The 19523-nt window shown below is 38.6% G+C and overlaps 1 protein-coding gene and 1 long non-coding RNA gene across 2 annotated transcripts in view; both read right to left on the reverse strand.

Moving 5' to 3' along the window:
* The window catches only part of cemip (cell migration inducing hyaluronidase 1), a 274166-nt gene that overhangs the window by 95476 nt on the left and 159167 nt on the right, over nt 1-19523 (reverse strand). Inside the window, exons 10-11 of the mRNA XM_088004044.1 lie at nt 12273-12420; nt 7187-7378 (exon numbers count right to left, since the gene is read on the reverse strand). Coding sequence (XP_087860170.1) covers nt 7187-7378; nt 12273-12420 — 340 coding nt within the window. The remainder of the gene's footprint in view (nt 1-7186; nt 7379-12272; nt 12421-19523) is intronic.
* Nucleotides 4628-6348, reverse strand: LOC148160095 (uncharacterized). The gene is made up of 2 exons (XR_015762445.1): nt 5860-6348; nt 4628-5336 (listed from the first exon to the last, which is right to left on the reverse strand). It is a non-coding gene; the product is annotated as an uncharacterized LOC148160095 (long non-coding RNA).

Consider the following 19523-nt stretch of genomic DNA (forward strand, 5'->3'; position numbering starts at 1 on the left):
AAAGCTTGTGGTCCAGATGGGTTTGGAGTAGAATTCTATAAAGGTCATTTAGATCTGGTTGCCCCTCTTCTTCTGTGAATGGTAAACTCTTCAGTGAGGGAGTGAGTATTTCCTCAGAGTTTGTATGTTGCTAATATCTGTCTTCTCCTGAAAAAAGGCAGGAATTGCTCTATGTTGCCTCATACCGTCCTTTAAGCTTACTAAACAGAGACCAAGAAAATAGTTGCCAAAGTATTAGCTACTCGTTAAGATAAACACATAGCTGACCAGACTGGCTTCAACCCTAACAGGTATTAGGGTTACCTAAGGTTGGAGAAGGTTGGTCTCCTACATGTTATGTACCAGACCAACCTTCCTGCCTCTGCAGCTATTTCATTAGGGGTGCATTCACACTGCAGCCTGAAGTGACTCAATTCCGATTTTTTTGACGTAATGCGACCTGTATCCGATCAGAGCGACTGGTTCCCGTCCTCCTTTCCCCCTCTCTTTCTGTTCCTACACTCATTCTCTGCATTTACAAGATACATATCAAGAAATGTCTTCTGGACCAGAGTTTCTCAAATTTACAGATGGAATGAATCAGCAGGTTTGCCTCGGCACGTCTCTACTTATCGCTAACATAGCAGACCTCACTTCATTTAAGCCACCTTAAATGAAGGTGGCTTCACCTCTGACCTCCCTGAGGATCCAGCACTCTGCGTTTCTGAGGTTTGAGACCCATCTTCCTCCAGAATGTGTCTGGCCCCCCGGCACTGCAAAACAGGACATTACCTGTCCAGATCACTACAAGAAAATTGACAAATAGAAATACAAAAAACAGTGGTCTTAATTCAAACCTCAGACTGATCCCCTACCTAAAGGAACCTCAGACTTAAGAACCTTCGGCCTCCAAGTCACTAAAACTGGCTCTTTTAAATACCAGATCTCTCTGTGCTAAAGCTCTATTAATTAATGATTTCATCACTGAGCATAATATTGATGTTATGTTTCTGACAGAAATGAATCAATCGTACTAATTGTTCCTCCTAACTACAATTTTTTAAGTGAGAATAGAAAACATAATAAAGGAGGAGGCGTGGCTTCAACACTTACGAATACCATAAACTGTAGTAAAATCTCTTTGAGGTAAAAGGTCACAAATGAAGTTTAACACTAACTTTATACAAAACTCCAACACATGTGGAAGGTTTCTTTACTGACGTGAATGAGCTTCTATCTCTTATATGCATTGATTACGATTGTTTAATAATTGTCGGTGATTTCAACATTCATGTTGACAACCTGAAGACCGAGGGGCAAAAAAGCTCCTTAATATATTAGAGAGTTTTGGTTTAACACAACATGTCAAACAAGCAACACACACTCATGGACACACACTGGACCTGTTATCAGTGAGGGTGTGAATATTTCCAATGTCTCTGTAACTGATGTCGACCTATTGGATCACTTCCTGTTATCTTTGACAGTTCTTTATCCGTTAACCCACTTGGACAAAAAGCTACTATCACAAAATGTTCTCACAGAAAACACAGCAGAAACATTTAATCAAATCTACTCTTCTTTCTCGCCCTTAAGCTGTAATGACGTAGATAAGTTGGTAGATGATTTTCAGTCTAAAATTTCAGATATCATTGATTACATTGCCCCCATTAAAGTGAAGGTTGTGTCTGGTAGGAAGAAATCTCCATGGAGAAATACACAAACTGTTCAATCTGCAAGTCAACTCTGCCATAGGGCCGAATGGAAATGGTGTAAAACTCAACTTCACATTTATTACATCTATAAAGAAAGACTACGTAACTATCACACAACACTAAAACATGCAAGGGAGGCTTTCTTTGCAGATGTCATAAACAAAAACATTAATAAAGCTCAAGCTTTATTGACAAACCCTCCTATGACGTTACCGCCTCAGAGAAAATAAAAAAAAAAAGAATCAGAGGATTAATCTGCACATCCACTCTAAGGCCTGTACCAATGTTGTGCCCAAACAAAACAAATACAAGAAAAATGACCCAATTACTTAATTATAAAATAATTCAGTATTTCCTTTTATGTATTATTTAAGTCTGGAGGATCTTTTATTTTGAAAATCCTTTAACCAGATTCTCTCGGTTTATTGCGCACCAACACTGAGCCCTCAAACAGCAAAATGAGTAAGAAACAGATCAGATGTCTTTGGAAAGTTTCTTTGCAAAGGGGAAAAGGCCCAGCAAAGAGACAGGAGGATGGATTTATCCCGGACCGGTAGGTGAGTCCCACATTACAAGCCCGCTCTGCATAACATGCGGCGACCGGCTCATTAACGAGGCAATGAAGCTTCAAACTGCTTCGCTATGTAGAGACCAAGCACCTTGTGCATAAGCAACACTTTGGGTGTTATTGTCTCATCACTCCCAGATGGGACCGTCTCATTGCAGAGAAACAAGCTCAGGGCTCCCGTTAGTCATTATCATGAGTTCAAATTTTCACAAAAAGCTACTATCGCCACAAAAATGTTTGTTTTTGTGGTGTATCTGTATCTTATTTTGAAGGGATATGTAAACGTTACCATAGCGACCAGAGTCAGAAAATGTTAGGGCAGTGGTCGAGAGGAGATGAGTAGAGCTTTTGAGTCTCAAGTCTGGTTCACGCGGCATGATTTAAGAATTGTCGGCCAATTTTCCAAACCTCTGTGATTACACACAACATGAGCCAATAGAAGTACAACAGGGTTTGTGATCGGTTCGTGTGTCCAGTCACACTGCAGGAGCAACACACCACACGTACCGATTCCACTCACGAATATCCTGATTCCAGAGGAAAATCCAGTAAAACCCCCAACATAGCATACGGGAATTTAGAATAACCAAACACGGATGACGATGTAGAAGCAATAGTGATAGTTTGTGGAGTCATTTTAAGAGATAAAAGATGTAACAAAAAGAAAAGGCGGTGGATAAAAGAGACGGGAGGAGCCGCTCTATTTGCTGCACTATGATTTGGAGGTGACTCTGTTTTTTCATAGTTAACATTTTTAAATAAACATAAACATATATAATAATGACCTTTACATGTAATAAACATTTCCACATATCATCCCCGATATCCACCGGGCTCTCAGTTGCGCGATATGTCAGCTGTTTGGGATTCCCCTCTGTTCTTACGTCATGGCGCTTTCTGATTGGCTACCTGTCACATTCAGCAGGTTGTATTCTCGTCCCCAGTCAGGGAAAACCCCACAGGCTGCGATAAAAGGACCAAGACGACCCAAATTGGGCATATTCAGGATTTAGCGGGAACACCAACATGCAGAAGCCTTATATCCCCCTCCCCCCATCACCCCTCCACTCCCCCAGAAAAATTTCCAAGTCTTGACCAGTCCGCGGTAATAAAAAGGTTGGGGACCACCGGTCTAGCTGACTTCTGATGGGTTCAATTGGAGAAATGTTATTTACAATTACCATTAAAATCTTTGGCTGAAGAGGCGATTGTAATCCCAGTGTAGGGCAAGAATAGATTATGACGGGAATTTATTGATGCAGCATATTGAAATGGCAGCCATCGAGAAAGTCTAGTGCTCCTCTGATCCAGAGATCTAGTCTTTGTCCCGTCTCCACAGCCAATGAACCAATCAACAGCTAACTCCAAACCAGCCCTGTCTGGCCTGCCCAATTGGAACAGCAGATCTCGGGGTTTCAGGGAGCGGGGTGGTACCTTTTAAGGAACCCCAGCAGATAGCATAATATCAGCAACTTTGCAGCAATCCCTCGTACTAAACATATGCTACACTGTTACCACATAAATATGTGGTAACAGTGGAGAAGCGAACGCCATATTAACTGGAAGAAATGTTGACCAGAAAAGGTCTTATTGTTGGCCTCCATCTTATGGCACTGATTTGGGATTGGAAAATACAGAGCAGTCACATAAGCAACACAGAAGAAGGGCTTTGAGAGTAAAATGCAGTCAGAATTTCTGCATATTCAGTATTGGACCCAAAGAGAGTTTGGTCCAAGTGATCATAAAAATACTAAGTCGGTGTAGTTGCTTCACTCCAGGATAGGCTATCGTTCATTTCAGAAGTAAAAGAAGAAAGTACTATAAGTCTGTTTCATATTGGATACAAATGACATCACTGACTAATTTAAAATCAACATTAACCAAAACTCTTCAAGCAGGTCATTACTCTGTAAAGGCTCAAATAATTAATTAGAAACTTTGTACAAAGAATTTTAATAAACATATAACCATTTATACTGATGTAGATTTGTAATGTATTGAAACATTTTAGTTAACAGTTGGTTTCTTAAAAGTTTATTTGGTAACACTTTATTTGAAGGGGGTTGAATAAGACTGTCATGACACTGTCATAAACATAACACCTGTCATGAACATCAATAAGTCTTCATAAATAGCTATGACCGTTATAAAGCGTCATTCAGTAAATTATGACACTTTTAATACAAAGTTGACATTATTCAAAATGTCTTCATTATGACAACTTGACATTAACCAAGAAACCATGATCTAGCAAATTTGTCATAATAGTAGTCATGATTTAATTATTACACTAGCAAAAGCTTTAACAAAACAATGATTAATATTTCCACTCCCTGAAATAAAGCAAAACAAGTAGGACAAGCAATAAAGATTTCACTAAGCTTTATTACACGGTCAAATGATTTAATAACAGACTCATTAACAATTTCTTTTACATCAACTAAAGTGGAACAAGTAGCACCAGTTATGAATATGTCATTAAGTGTTATTACAGTGTCATTAATATTAACTTTTACCTCAAGTAAATTGAAACTAGTAGCAACAATTATAAAGATGTAATTTAGTATTACAGTGTCAAATGCAATGCTAACAGAGTTATTGATATTAAGTCTTACCTCAAATGAAGTGAAACACACTGGACTACTTATAACTACCATCATAACTGTAGAACAAACCCTTTGTACATTAGAATAAAACAAAAGATAACTTGTTCTAAGATAACAGAAGGTTTAACGTCTGGTCAGTATATTGTTACTCTGAAATGCTGATTGAAAAACTAAAACAGAATTACTTATTCTTTAACTTAAGAAAATAGGTTCTTTCAACAGTAACATTTTTTGCTTTATGTCAGCCATCTCCTTCATAATAGTCTTCCTGTAATGCTCTGAAAACAGGAGATCTTCTTCTTGTCTTCATTTCCTGGAAGCAGCTCTTTGAAGGTGTCCAGAAATGCTCAGAAATTACAGCTGTTCTTGCAATAGTTAATCATGGCGAAAACCTTTTCATGAATTCAAACTTGGTGAATCTCTTCTGGACATTCTCATAGTCGGTGATGACTCAATTCATTGTGGTCACTTAAAAAAAGAACAAAAACAAAAAACAATGTCATCATATTCCAGCATTTATTTAAATACCATTTCAAAAATGTCCCTTGCTGCACACTGTCAGAATGGTAGACTGGCAGACAAATGCCTAGTTAACATGACTGGTTGTTATAAAGTGCAATACAATTATTTCTTAATACAAGTGGAATAATAACTGGAGCTGAACAAAATTATTCTGATCAAATATTTGTCTGGCAGAAGTTCAGACAGACTGCCACTGTTATTCGAATGCATCATTTAACATATAGTTTTAGGCACATGAATGCATCTTTTTACTTAATGAGCATTCTAAATTATTTCTAACCACATACTCTGACTTAGGGTTGTTTGCAAGAAGCTTATTAATAAATAAATAGATTTAACATCAGTTTTCGTTGTCTAAAACGTAACTTAACTCAGCTGGTGAATGTTGATTCCTGCTCCCCATTCCCCTCTTACCTGGCTGTCCCACCCCACTTCACATGGTGAAAATAGTATCACAAAAACGACTTACCTAATTTTCTTGGGGAATATTTCATCTGCTTCTTTCTCTTTGGTCAAATAGGAACTTCTTTCTCTGGTGGCTGGTCCTCATTATCATCCTCCACACTCGTAGCATGTCTTCATTAGCCAACTTTGTCCTCCCCACCATGTGTCCTTAGGCTAGCCTGGGTCTTCATGTGGCTAAACTTGCCAAAGCAAAGAACACAAACTCTGTGTCACATCAGCCAAGTCGCTAAATAATGCACATGAAGGATAACTTTGACTAATATATTAGCTTTTAATTTGCTAGATTAAAATTGGAGGGGGAAAAAACAATTTGCCTGTCTTTAAAATATATTTAATATTAAGTGCTAACGTTACAGTAATTGTGTTTAATAACTTTAGCTAACATTAACTTACAGCAAGGTAGGATTGGCTTGAATTGCTGATAGCTAACATTACAGAGAAAGAGAACATAGTCAATGTTATTTTCTCAAAGAAAATGTAAAGTTAATAAGACACATACCTCATATGTATTAGGTATCAAACTTCGGCTTCTTTTTAAACAGGAGGTCTGGCCGTTATAACTTGTTAGGTTTGCCCCACAATATGGAAGATTTCTTCTTCCACACTGTGCGCCTGTTCGTGCACTGCTGCCTCTCACTGGTGGAGATGGTGTATTGCACTACTTAGCCCTTGTGTTTAGAAATGGGGTCCATACCAATCGGCCCCACACACGTAAAACTTTTATCATTTGCCACAGTTCTCTACGTTTGCCTCAGTCCTCGCACGCACAAGGGTTAAAACAGCCTTAAATAATGTTTCAAATGCAAAGTTCATAAGTGCTTTGTAGACATCTTGCTGTAAAACTTTAGGATCGATTAAATTATGAAAATTAAGATGAAACAGCAGAGCTTTATAATATTACTACATAAAGCTAATTTTTAAAGTTTAATCGGTAATACTTTTATAACAAATTTATGTCAGATCATGATTTCTTGGTTAATGACAAGTTGTCATAATGAAGACATTTCGAATAATGTCAACTTTGTATTAAAAGTGTCATTATTTACCGAATGATGCTTTGTGACAACAGTCATAAATATTCACGAAGACTTATTGATGTTCATGACAGATATTTATGACAGTGTCATGACAGTCTTATTCAACCTCCTTCAAATAAAGTGTTACCGTTTATTTACAACTACATTAATAGCCTGTATGAAATATCCATTTACAAAGGATAATGTTTATGATACATAAAAGATAAAAAAAATACATTGGGTCTAATGTAGAACTTGGAAAGATTTCTAACTGAATGACACTTAATAATTGCTTTAACTCAAAAGGTATCTTACCTTTGATTTTCACTTGGTTGGACATGCAAGTAGGACAGGGCAGCAGGGTAAACTCCTCAGCTTGGTGCATTGAGTAGTCTGTGCTGGCCACAACCACTTGATCACCAGTTCTCCAACCTACCACCTCATCACTAAGCTCCAAGATGGTGTTGTCTGTTAACATATCGATTGAGAGAAAGGCCTCTGGACGAACTACAAAGTGGATAAAGAAGAGTAAGAGTCACACTCTTGGATTCAAAAACATCTGGTGTCAATCTATTTTCTAGATCAGCGTTTCCCAACCCTGGTCCTCAAGGCACACTAACCTGCATGTTTAGATGGTCCCCTGCTTCAACGCACACCATTCAGATGATTATAATTCAGCAAAACCCTGTCAATCAGCCATCAACTGAAATCATGTGTGTTGAAGTAGGGGAACATTTAAAACATGCAGATCAGCGTGCCTTGAGGACCAGGGTTGGGAAACACATTCATGTACCCAGTGCAAACTTCCAAATCCTAAAAACAGATTTTGTATTTTGACCAATCTTTTGTAGTATTCAGGAAAAATAACTTTTTAATATGATCATAATCTTTCAGGGTTTTTTTTTTCTTCTGATGTCTGGCTGCTTTTGCAATTAATTTAAGTTTTGCGCAAGGGGTTATGAATATGACTATTTTCAATTATAAAGGATTGATTGGGTAAAAGCAATAGCATTAGCTTTGTTTACTGATTGCTGGACCTTCTCTAAAGGGTCAGCGACCTTTGCAGCAGGCTCCGCCCTGACAGTTTCTGTTTGTTTGAACCAAGTTATTTTGTTTCTCTTTATATTTCTTTTTGGACACTTCCCCTCTATTCGTCGCCCCTCTGCCCACCCTGGTTGGGTTGTTTTTTCATTTTGGACTTTTTGAGAGCATCTAGTTGCCACCCTTCAGGGGGGGTACTATGAGGATTTGGTTTTCTGTGTCCTTATTTAGTTCTTGTGTTGTCGCATCTTCTACTTGATTGCCCCCAGTTGTCCCTTGTTTTCCTTGACTACACTCTATGTATTTAATGTCACCTGTGTGTTCGTTTCGCTGTTGGATCCTAATCTAAAGTTATGTCGTGGGTGTCTGTGTCTGCCTTCCCTGTGCTACCAGTGTCTTAGTTCCTTATCTCATTGCTCACCTGTACTGCCTGGACTTTGTACTCATCTGTGACATACACAACAAATCCAGCAGGCCCAAATGAACTCTGTCAGATTTGATTTCAACACTTTTAAAGTGTCCACACCAGAAAATGTTAATTTAACTCTTTTGGAGAGTTGGTACCTTAACTCTAATTAAGTGTCAAATACCAAATTTGTCTGGAGTTAGTCAAGCAGCACTAACTTGGTGATGGATTTTAAATATTAACTCTCCCAGAGTATTTCTTTTTACTTTATCAGATTTACTTGTAATTAGTACTAAACAGGTGTGCTTTTTATTATTTTGAACTTTTAAGAATTCTTTGGGAAAATAAACATTTAATAAAGAGGCAATGATTTTCTCAAATGTATTTATTTCAAAACATGCACCATAATTAGAAAACATATAACAACGTGGAATAAATTTACACTTTCATGTTTCACATGTCGCATATCAGCTGTGCAATTAAAAAAAAGCATGCTTAGTAGATTTTTCTTCAGTGCAGTTTGTATGACATTGTTCAAAGTACAAGGCAGAAAAAGTAATGCCTGCAGTTTATGTAATATGATATAGTACATTTTCTTTAACACAGGTAGATTGCTGGATATTACAAAACAGGCCAACCTGGTATTGTCAAGTTCTCCTTTAACTTGTGCAGCTTTCCCACTTGAGAAGGGATGGACACATCAATGCAGACTTTTATCAACTGGATTTTACTCCAAGGACCAAGCAGTTTTCTTCATTTATTATCTGTTTATCAGTGTGTTTCAGGACATTGTTTTACAGTTGGTGCAGAAACAGGTAAAAACCTTTAAAGTGCAACATTTCAAATTAATATTTACATAATATTCAGACATGTGGAAAGTAAATTGTTCTGAAATAACTTGGCTTCTGTCGCTTTGCTTCAGTGGGAATCTGTGATTCTGGGGCGGAGTCAGTGAATTAACTCCTTCAGTGTTAGAGCCACTATGAGAATTCGGAGTTAAGTCAAGAGTTATTGATTCTATCTTAACACCTCCAGATTTGATATGGAAACACTTTGTTTTAACACTTGTTGTTTGCGCAACATCCCCCTGCCCCCCTTCTCTCTCTCTCTCTACTTCCCCTTCTCAGAGGAGGGAGATGTTGCTCCCAGCTCTCCATCTAACGGTTGAATTGAGTTTCCTAAATCTGCCGAGATTTACCCTGTCCAGAACTGAAGTAAACTCTGATTAAGCTGGCGTCGAGAAAGACTAGCCTGGTTTCTGACGACCTCCATCCAGATGTCTCACCTTCTTCACCCTGTGAAGTAGCCAGACTGAGCAGCCCAGAATCAGCTAGTTTCACAGAGCACACCTGTTAATGGTCGCTCTTTCTCTTTATTACAACTTGCACTTGTTACTGAACCAGGTAGGTTTTAGTGACTCGGGTGAGTCCCAAGGGTGTTGTTTTAGTTTTGGCTAAAAGCAACCTATAAAACATTTTCCACCTTCTCCTCCCAGAATCAAACTTCATAGCTATTTTACAACCATCAAAGAACTTTAAGGTGACTCATTAACTGAATGTCCACAACATCTTTTAGATTTTCTTAATCCTAAGTATTTTATTAGTAAGGCAGTTTTGCAAGGGTCAGTACAGCTTAAATCAGTAGCAGAAATAATCAAATAAGTAAAATCAATAATCTGGTCTATCTTTCCCTAATGCTGACACTGTGAACTAAAAAAGGAAAACTTTGAGAGAGATGGACGGAGTTTGACATCTTGAACCCCAGAACTGGCCTGATGATGAAAAAGGTGTTGCAGCAGCAGGAAGCTCATAGCGCTGGTTGATGAGGGCAGACGTCCCTGCAGGTCTGATGAGCTTCCATCTCTGCTTTGATGATGAGGTCACACAGGACTTGGGTGCTGGCAGGAAGAGTACTGACTTAGAACAGCAGGTCTCGGGTCTTCGGGTGACTTCCTCTTGTGCGTAGCGGTCCTCAGCTTCTTGTCTTGGAGCTCTGTAGCTCCCTTTTCCTCGTCTCACGATCCTTCTGGTCCATTGAGATGTAGATGAGCTGGTCTCATGGAAGGAACGCATCAGTTCTTCCTCTTTGCCTTGGTCTTTGTCTTTATCTTCATCTTGCCTTGGTCTTTGTCTTTGTCTTTGGGGTCCGAACCCAGCTGATGAGAGAAGTGCAATTTGAAGCCACATGTTGTGGGGCTAACAGGTTGGTCCCCATATGCAGAACAGTCTTCGCTCTGTGGCCCCAGCTCTTCTTCAGCTGTGGAGTTCTTTGTCCATCTCAATCTTGGCTTGAAGCTGCCTGGAGGATCCAACCAAAGATTCCTCTTTTGCACTCACCTTGTAAAGGGTTTATCCACGCTTTTGGTGCATTTGCATTGGCTAGCACTGTTGCTATGCCTGTCTCATTGGCCGACTACTTGGACCGATGATCTCATATCCATCACCGTCTTGGAGACATTATGACCTGATGTCTGTTCTAATGACCCCGAGTTGCTCAACAGTCCTCTTGCGTCCAACCTTTTCTTAGGAAAGTTGAAGTTCAACAATAATGCCTTGGTCATCTCCGCTCTCTCATCAGTTCCTCTTTCCCCCTGACCTTTCACCTACCATCTACCTCCAACACAACATCAGTGATCTTTAATTGGTTACACATTTTACACCATTTTCAAGTTCAATGTCAAAATTACATTTATAACCTTTTAGTTTCTCTGAATTAGCATTCATTTATTATAATAACCATAACTTATTAGTTACTCTTATTATAATCATAACATGAGTTATTACAGACACTTCTGAAAAGAAACCAGGAATAATCCATTATTCTAATTATTTGATACCATGTTACAGTTACTTGTCTCACCTGTAAGTACTTCCACAAGTGTAAGAGTAAGTATAAATATTCCTATAATCAAACCAATATCAACCATTGGTTAAACCAATATTAATTATTGGCTTAATTATAAGTTATCATTATTACTGTAAGTATTTTACTCTGGGTTTTATCCAATTACTCAAAATGTTTAGATTTTATTCTTTAAACCTTTAATGCTTTGAAATAAGGAGTAGTCTGAACTATTTTTATTCACTGCAGGCTAGAAACTTACTTCCTCTTTCTTCAGGAAACCTGCTCTTCCTGTTCCATGACTCTCTTTATGCCTGACTATGATTTTTTTATGATTAAATAGAAAAAAGTAGAATTAAAGCAAAGTTTGCAGGACACAATGTCATTACATGTCAGCTGTGTAATCAATTTTAAAGGTAACTTTATTTATTGTTACTATTAAACTAAATTCTCCAGCATGGGGAATTGGGATGATCTCGACTTTTCTTAACACACTGGATTTTAACTACTAATAATATACACCCCAGAGTTACAAAAATAGAATGTGACTCTATAAGAGTAAAACTAACTAAGGGTTATGATTAACATTGTTTCAGTTCTATTCATTTTTTAATTTTTTAGAGCACAAGATTTTTGCAAATAATTCAAAGTTTAAACTGGTTTTGTTATGTGTCTTTTATCTGGCCATTTTGTGTAAGATTTAGCAACTAACAACAGAAAATGTCCACTGCATTTTTCGTAGACACCTGCAAAATTATTTTTTACATACCTTTTTTTTCTCTGAGAAGCTAATAATTCAGTAATGTGTTTTTTTCTTTTGACAACTTTTCATGATAAATACAGAAACTACAATACAAATCAAGACAGCATCAATAATGATAGTAATATTAATCAGGAAATAATATTCACTGAAAGTTGCCTACATCTTCTTTCACGGTAAGAGACCTGGATAATGGGTAGAGTGCCGCTGGCCCCCAAAAGGTTGAGAAATCCTACCCTAAGCAATTATTTATAGTTAATAGTCAAACCAGATCTACTGTTGCACAGTACTGCACTCCTTATGGTTGAGAGAGTTTGCATGTTCAAAGGCAATGTTAGGGGTGAGAAAATTACCAAGTTTTCCACAGAGGAATCTGACTTGGTAGTTGTGACATAGGCCATGAATCTGGTCCTTGTTGAGACAGACAAAACCATAGTCCTTGCTGATCTTGTAGATGACATCTCCTGTCTGGTTGAAGGGTATTCCATCATGGGTTTGAACCTGAACAAACAAAGTGTCAACTAAGCAACTGAAGGTACTTGCATTCAATACAGTAAACCCACTTTGTTTCTGATGATTTTTGTTCCCCAAAACTTTGTTTTTCCTTTTATGAAATTTAACACCATTAATTCAGTTAACTAAAATATTAATTTTGTCAATGGATAGCTCTTTCACGGTCAGGGCTTGACAGGACTTATTTTCATTTTTCAGGAAATCTGATGTGGATTTTCTGCTGAATTTAGAATCATTGTCTTGTTTCTAATGATTCTCCATATTCAACAGTTAGCTAAATATGGAGTTCAAACATTATCAATATTCACAATATTAATCATAAATATTGATTTATTGCAGTGGCTCTTAATACAAGCTATGTGTTATTTAAATTATAACTTAAGTTGCTTTACACCTTTTTTTGAGGGTTTGGGAGGGTTGCCATGTCCTGGTTGGCTTGAGGATCTATACATGTGAGGAAATTGAATATCTGGGAAACATCATAACTTGAACTTAAGGCTCAGCACCAAAGTTTTTCTAGAAAAATATAAAGATTTTAATTTGTGGGTTCTGGTAATGGCGGCTTGCTCAGAGCTCGCTTTGGCTCTGCTACCTTCCGTAAAATCCTGGAAAATATTTGTTACAGTGACACTGAATGACGTTTAAAACGGCTGTGATGCCTCTCTCACAAAGGAAGCCCAGTAAAAATCCCAGCAAGCCGACTCTGTGAAAATAGAGAGGCTAATATGACCACATGCGGGACAACTAGGGTTGCCACTCATCCCGTAAAATACGGAATCGTCCTGTATTTGGCTGTTAAATGTTGCGTCCTGTATTGAACTGATATAGGACGGGATTTGTTCCGTATTTCTATAAATGTCCGATAGACTCGCCCATCACACACTAACCCTAACCCCTAACACTAAGTGTAACAATATTGACCAAAATTGTTACACTTGTTGTGTATTAGTTGACCTTAATACACAATTAAGGTCAACTAAATTCTGGTGGCGCTAAAGGACCCCAGAAAGCTACGGACCGACCCATAGACATGAATACATGTAGATGATAATATATATGAATATGATAAAAAAGTATATGATGTCTATGGACCGACGCTGTTGTCACGGTTGCCTAGAAACGGACACTATATGCAGCCGCAGTAAGGTGCTATCAGCCCGCATCTTTTTAAAACGTCCTTGACCCGATACTCCACTGTCCTTAGAAGCAAAACCTCTCGTAAAGATACAGACCTGAGTGGGAATAATGTTTGTGAGGATGAATAAATGAGCATCTTTTCATCCCTCAATCATCTCCTGAGGCTGATATGGCAGAACATTTTATTATTGATTTAAGTTTTTTATTGTGCTTTTAGTCAGCTATTATATATCGTTTATATATATAGTTTGATTATTTGATTATTTAATGTGTTTAATGTGTAATAATATCAGCCAAAATAATACTAATGGTCATTTAAAGAAAAAATCATACAAATAGATTAACAGTAAACACATCAATATTTCCTACTTTAAAATGTTTCTTTTTTTTTTAAAGATTGTTTTGGCTCTAGTGGCCTTTATTTGATGGTTAACTGACAGGAGGGTGGGGAATGGGGGAGGGGATGCAGCGAGGGTTGCCAAGGCCAGGAATTGAGCTTGTGACGGCTGTGTTGAGGACTAAGGCCTCCATATGTGGGTTGTGCTTAACCCCTGCGCCACCACAGCACACCCCCTTTAAAAGGTTTCTTAATGCTTTCTGTATGCTTTATTTTGAAATGCTGATATATTTTATGAATTCAGTGTTCAGTGGTCAGTTAATGTATTATTAATGCACCAGACACAGACCTACAGCCCAGGAGCGGTGGTAGATGGGGGCCAACGGGGTACCTAAGAAATTATACTAAATAAATGTCTTAAATACTCAGTGGTGGATTTTTTTAACCTTCACAATTTTACTTTAACAATGAATTAACAATTATAGTGCTACACTTTTAGCTGCTGTATGGAGATAGGATCACACTTTCCATCTGACAGGGATCTTCAACCTGGATCTCTGGAGACAGATGTGGCTCTTTGGCTCACTTATTATATCAAATGATGAAATACTGCTCTGTTGTTTTTGTTTGCTTCAAAAACCACTGACTAAAATACCAGGATGTTCACATAACTTTTATACTTCTGTCTGAGGACACATTTTGAATATTAAATCAGGTGTTATGATCAGTTACTCAGTACTTGAGTAGTTTACCAAATACTTTTTATACTTGCTTAATTAAACGTATTTAAAGTATACTACTCTGACTGGAGTACAGTTTTGGGGTACTCTAACTGACCTCTATGCATGAACGGTTGCTCTATGGATCACTTTTAAAGACAAAAAACAAAGCCATAAAATAATGTCTATCACTGCAGTGGACGTCCCACCACATGAGAGTAGGGTGACGTGCTGCGATAGGCGTCCCTTATTTTTATGTCTGAAAGGTGGCAACCCTAGCTACAGAGCCACACTTAGCAGCTCTGATGGAGCCTGTGCCATTTGCAGCGCTGCTGGTGCTCCTCCCACACTTTGGACTGAACCATTGTTCTAATGGTGGTGGGGGTGGACCTAAAAATGTATCCTAATTTTTTTCTTACATGTATGGCAGATTTATTTCGGTCTTTGTTTCTATTGCCTCTTCATATACAAAGGTTTCTTTTATGATTTCTTTGGGAGGGACAATTTCCTAGTTTGAGGGGGTCACCCAGGATTTCCTCCAATGTGTACAAGGAATGTAGTATCATGTGCTTTTCTGCAACATGGCTGCATGAGCAGAACTAACACCCTGCTTGGACACAACCTGGGGATTGACTACCCTTAGTTGGTGAGGGTTTCTGATGATTTAAGACCTGAAACATCCAATGACCCTGTGCTCATGACTATGTGTAAAAGGCTGCACCTCTAAGAAATCTCATGGAACAATGCAAAACAAAACAAAAAATGTGTGTGCACACGTGCATGCGTGTGCATGTATAAGCCATAATAAAATGATGACAAATGATAAATCTAAATAATATGAGTTTCACTTTCTAAGAGCCAAGCAATATTGAACTTATTTAAATTTTTTTCAGCTGTCTTCATGTAGCCCACAGCGAGGTCTGGTTTTATATGTCACATTTCCCATACACGTGTCACTAAATCCTACAGGAGGGTTGCTTAGATTTCAACCAAGACTTCACCTCAGTTATGGTGATGTCCTAATAAACAGAGGAGGCTGGGACTATTTTCCATATCTCTTTATTGTTGTGCTATTTCCATGGTAACCAGAGAGACAGAACTTGCACATCTCAGAATACAAGGACTGTACCAACTCAGGTAAATCATGGGGGTAAATACACCACATCATCCCCCTTTTAGATGAGAAAAATATTTTTATCTACATTAATCAAAATAAACTAAGGTCACTTATTCTAGCTTAAGTGCATTTTCATGTAGAACCAAACAGTAACCCAAATATATATTTACTTGACAATCAAGACATTTTTTCTTTACAATTACCTCTGCATCTATCTCAGATGTAACCCTTAATGAAATATGAATAATAACAGAACGTAACATGCATAACTGTTATGCCTAGATAAAACACAAGGTTATTCAAAATATCGTTTTGGTGTCTTCCGTGGTCGTGTTGAACGCCTCACCACCACTGGAGGATCTGGGGAAACAGGAGGTTGCACTCCAGAGTCCAGAGCACTTTGTTCAGGTGTAACGTTTACATCATTTTGCTCGTGTGTTGGTGTTTCAGGGTCATCAATATCTGGTTCAGCTTGGTTACGAAGTTGATCCTCATGTCGTCTGTGCACAGCGTTCAAGTACCGCTCTTTTACTTCATAAGAGACTGGACCAGTTTGTCTTACAACCTGTCCAGGTATCCAGTTGTGAACTCCTCCCCCTGTGTTGTGAAGATAAACAGCATCATCCACAAAAAAGGAACGGTCCACAGCTATGAAGTCATGTTGAGCTTTATGTTGATACTGCTTCCTGCGAATGGTCTCCTTGGTGTTAGGTTTGATTAAATCCAGTCTGGTATGGATGTGTCTGTGCAAGAACAATTGTGCTGGAGACTGACCTGTTGTGCAGTTTGAGGTAACACAGTACTGTAGCAAAAACAATGAAAGTTTGTCCTCAATGCTGCATGAGCGTGTGGCAAGCTTTTTCTTGACTACGTTGAATGTCTGCACATATTTTTCGACCAAACCGTTTGTGGCAGGATGTCCTGGTGCACTTGTGTGCAAAATGCCATTTTGTTTCACAAACGCTTGGAACTCTGCAGAAGTGAAGGTGGTGGCATTGTCTGTGACTATTTGTTCAGGAAGTCTATATGAAGCAAACAGTCTCTTCAGCTTAGTCACTGTGGCTTGTGATGTGATGTGTGGCATACGAAATACCTCCAGCCACTTTGAATATGAATCGACCACAATCATGAACATGCTGTCGAGGAAAGGTCCAGCAAAGTCGATATGTAGTCTCTTCCAGGATTCACCTGGGAACTCCTAGGGGTGCAGTGGAACATGCTGTGGCATCTTCTGTTCCAGCTGACATGTTTCACATGTTTTGCAGACCTGTTCCAGGTCATGATCCAGATTTGGCCACCAGACATATTTGCGAGCTAAGGCCTTGGATTTTACAATTCCTTGGTGACCAGAGTGAATCTCGTTTAACACAGCCTTTCTCATTTTTGAGGGTATAATCACTCTGGTTCCACACAAAACGCACCCATCTCAGTTGAAAGCTCATTCCTCTTGTTGTGATAAGCCTTTAAACTCTCATCTGTAACAGTGGGCCAGCCTTCCATGACATACTTCATGCTTCACTTTAGCTGGCTGCAAAGGCAGGTGTGAGAACTTTTTCAAGTGTGTAGGATGTGAAATTACTTTTTGCTGCGCCTGTGTCAATTTCCATTTCCAAATTAACATTGTCTATTGCAAATGTTGCTTTATGTTGTTCATTATCCTCAGCACTAACAGGCAAAATGGCTAAGTCCTCTTCAGGGTCTTCCTCAGTTGCCACATACTTTGTCTCTCTGCTGCTCCTGCTTGGCACACTCTTTTCATGACTCTTTTGCACTTTAGCCCGACATGCTTTCCTAATGTGTCCAATCTTTCCACAATTATGGCATTTGGTCTCTTTGAAATGACATTCATTTGTATTGTGATTTTTTACTTTGCATCTGTAGGACATATTTGTTTTTACTGGCTTCACCTTGTGAATGTTTGCCTCACTAGTCCATTCACCTTCGGCGCCTCTCAGCTGTCGAGTGTCTCTCTCTGCAGTCTCCATATTGAGAGCAATCTCAAAAGCCGGTCCTGCGAAAGCAACCTCCTCTGGCACGCTTCATTTTTAATTCCACTTACCAACCCATCCCTCAGTGCAGAATCCAGCGACACAGTTAGCTGCTTGTTGTTTTAGCTCTGCGACATACTGGGCAACAGTCTGACACGTCTTTAGGTTGTATCTATTAAAACGGAAACGTTCAGCAACTAATAATAAAGGACATTATAGGATCATAATGTTCTTTCACTTCACACTTAGCAACACCAGACAATGTCAATCTTGTTAGCTTCCAGGTACTGCTCTAGCCGCTCGATATAAGCTGTCCACGGCTCCACCTCTGGTCTGAAGTCTTCTATTTTGCCAACCTTACCCATTGTACTAACTAGTACTGATACTTGACGTCTTCTCTCCTCCGAAAAGTATCCTCATCGCCAGTTGTGATGCCTGAATAAACAGAGGAGGCTTGGACTATTTTCCGTATCTCTTTTTTGTTGTGCTATTTCCATGGTAACCACAGAGAGAGAACTTGCACGTCTCAGAATACAAGGACTGTACCAACTCAGGTAAATAATGACGTAAATGGGGGTATGTATTCATTATTTTTTTATTTTGTAACCAGGTTGCTGTGTATTGCAGACTTAGGTCCCTCTTGAAAATGAGATCAAGATCTCAATGGGGTTTACCTTGTTAAATAAAGGAAATAAAAATAAAAAATAAAAAAAAACACAGATGACATGACTATATATGAGAGAAACCAGTCTCCTCACACTGTAAGCTAGTTAACCTTGCAGTGATTCTTTGAATCTGGATTTTCACTAAGTCCAAATTTTTGGTCATGACACTATATGATCAGTTAAAGTTAGTGTGATTGTGTGGCTTGCTGCAGCTCTCCTTGCAAATTTACTCTGATAGATTCTCTATCTCTCACCTTTGTGGAAAAGCATAATCTTTTCTAACTATCTTGCTGAATTTCTAAGGGATGGGAACTGGAGGAAAAATCACAAAAGAGAAACCCTATTTAATCCTAGTTGCTTCTTATCCTTGAATCACATTGTGATCCGCAATATAAAAAAATCCCTCTATCAAATCAATCAATCAAATTTTATTTGTATAGCACATTTCAGCAGCAAGGCATTTCAAAGTGCTTTACATAATTAAACACAAAAACACAGAGTCATGCAACATTGAATCAACAATCAAAAACATAAATTTTCCTGCCGGGTTGAAGTTCTGCCCTTTGAATCAACAGAAAAAAAAAAAAATAAAATAAAAAGTGGGGGGGCACTCCAACCGTCACCCCTTTCCAACAACGGGGGGGGGGACTCTAAACCCACACCCATTTTCTCCCTGACGCTTGAACCTAGGTTGGGATTCAAATCCTAATTGTTGTTTATGTTCCAAAAACAACTCTAAACAGGTTTTAAGTTGAGATTTAAAGGCTCTCAGTGTTTCAGCTGTTTTACAGTTTTCTGGAAGTTTGTTCCAAATCTGTGGTGCTTAGAAACTGAATGCTGCTTCTCCTCGTTTTGTTCTGGTTCTGGGGATGCAGAGCAGAACCAGAACCAGAAGATCTGAGGGATCTAGACGGTTGGTACAGCAATAACAGATCTTTAATGTATTGTGGTGCTAAACCGTTCAGTGATTTATAAACTAACAACAGTATTTTAAAGTCTATTCTTTGAGCTACAGGGAGCCAGTGTAGGGACTTTAACACTGGTGTTATGTGCTCCATCTTCCTGGTTTTAGTGAGAACGCGAGCAGCAGCATTCTGGATCAGCTGCAGCTGTTTGATTGATTTATTA

This window comes from Poecilia mexicana, unplaced genomic scaffold, assembly GCF_051168715.1.
Source record: "Poecilia mexicana isolate PSO_F unplaced genomic scaffold, ASM5116871v1 scaffold_3, whole genome shotgun sequence".
NCBI lineage: Eukaryota > Metazoa > Chordata > Actinopteri > Cyprinodontiformes > Poeciliidae > Poecilia > Poecilia mexicana.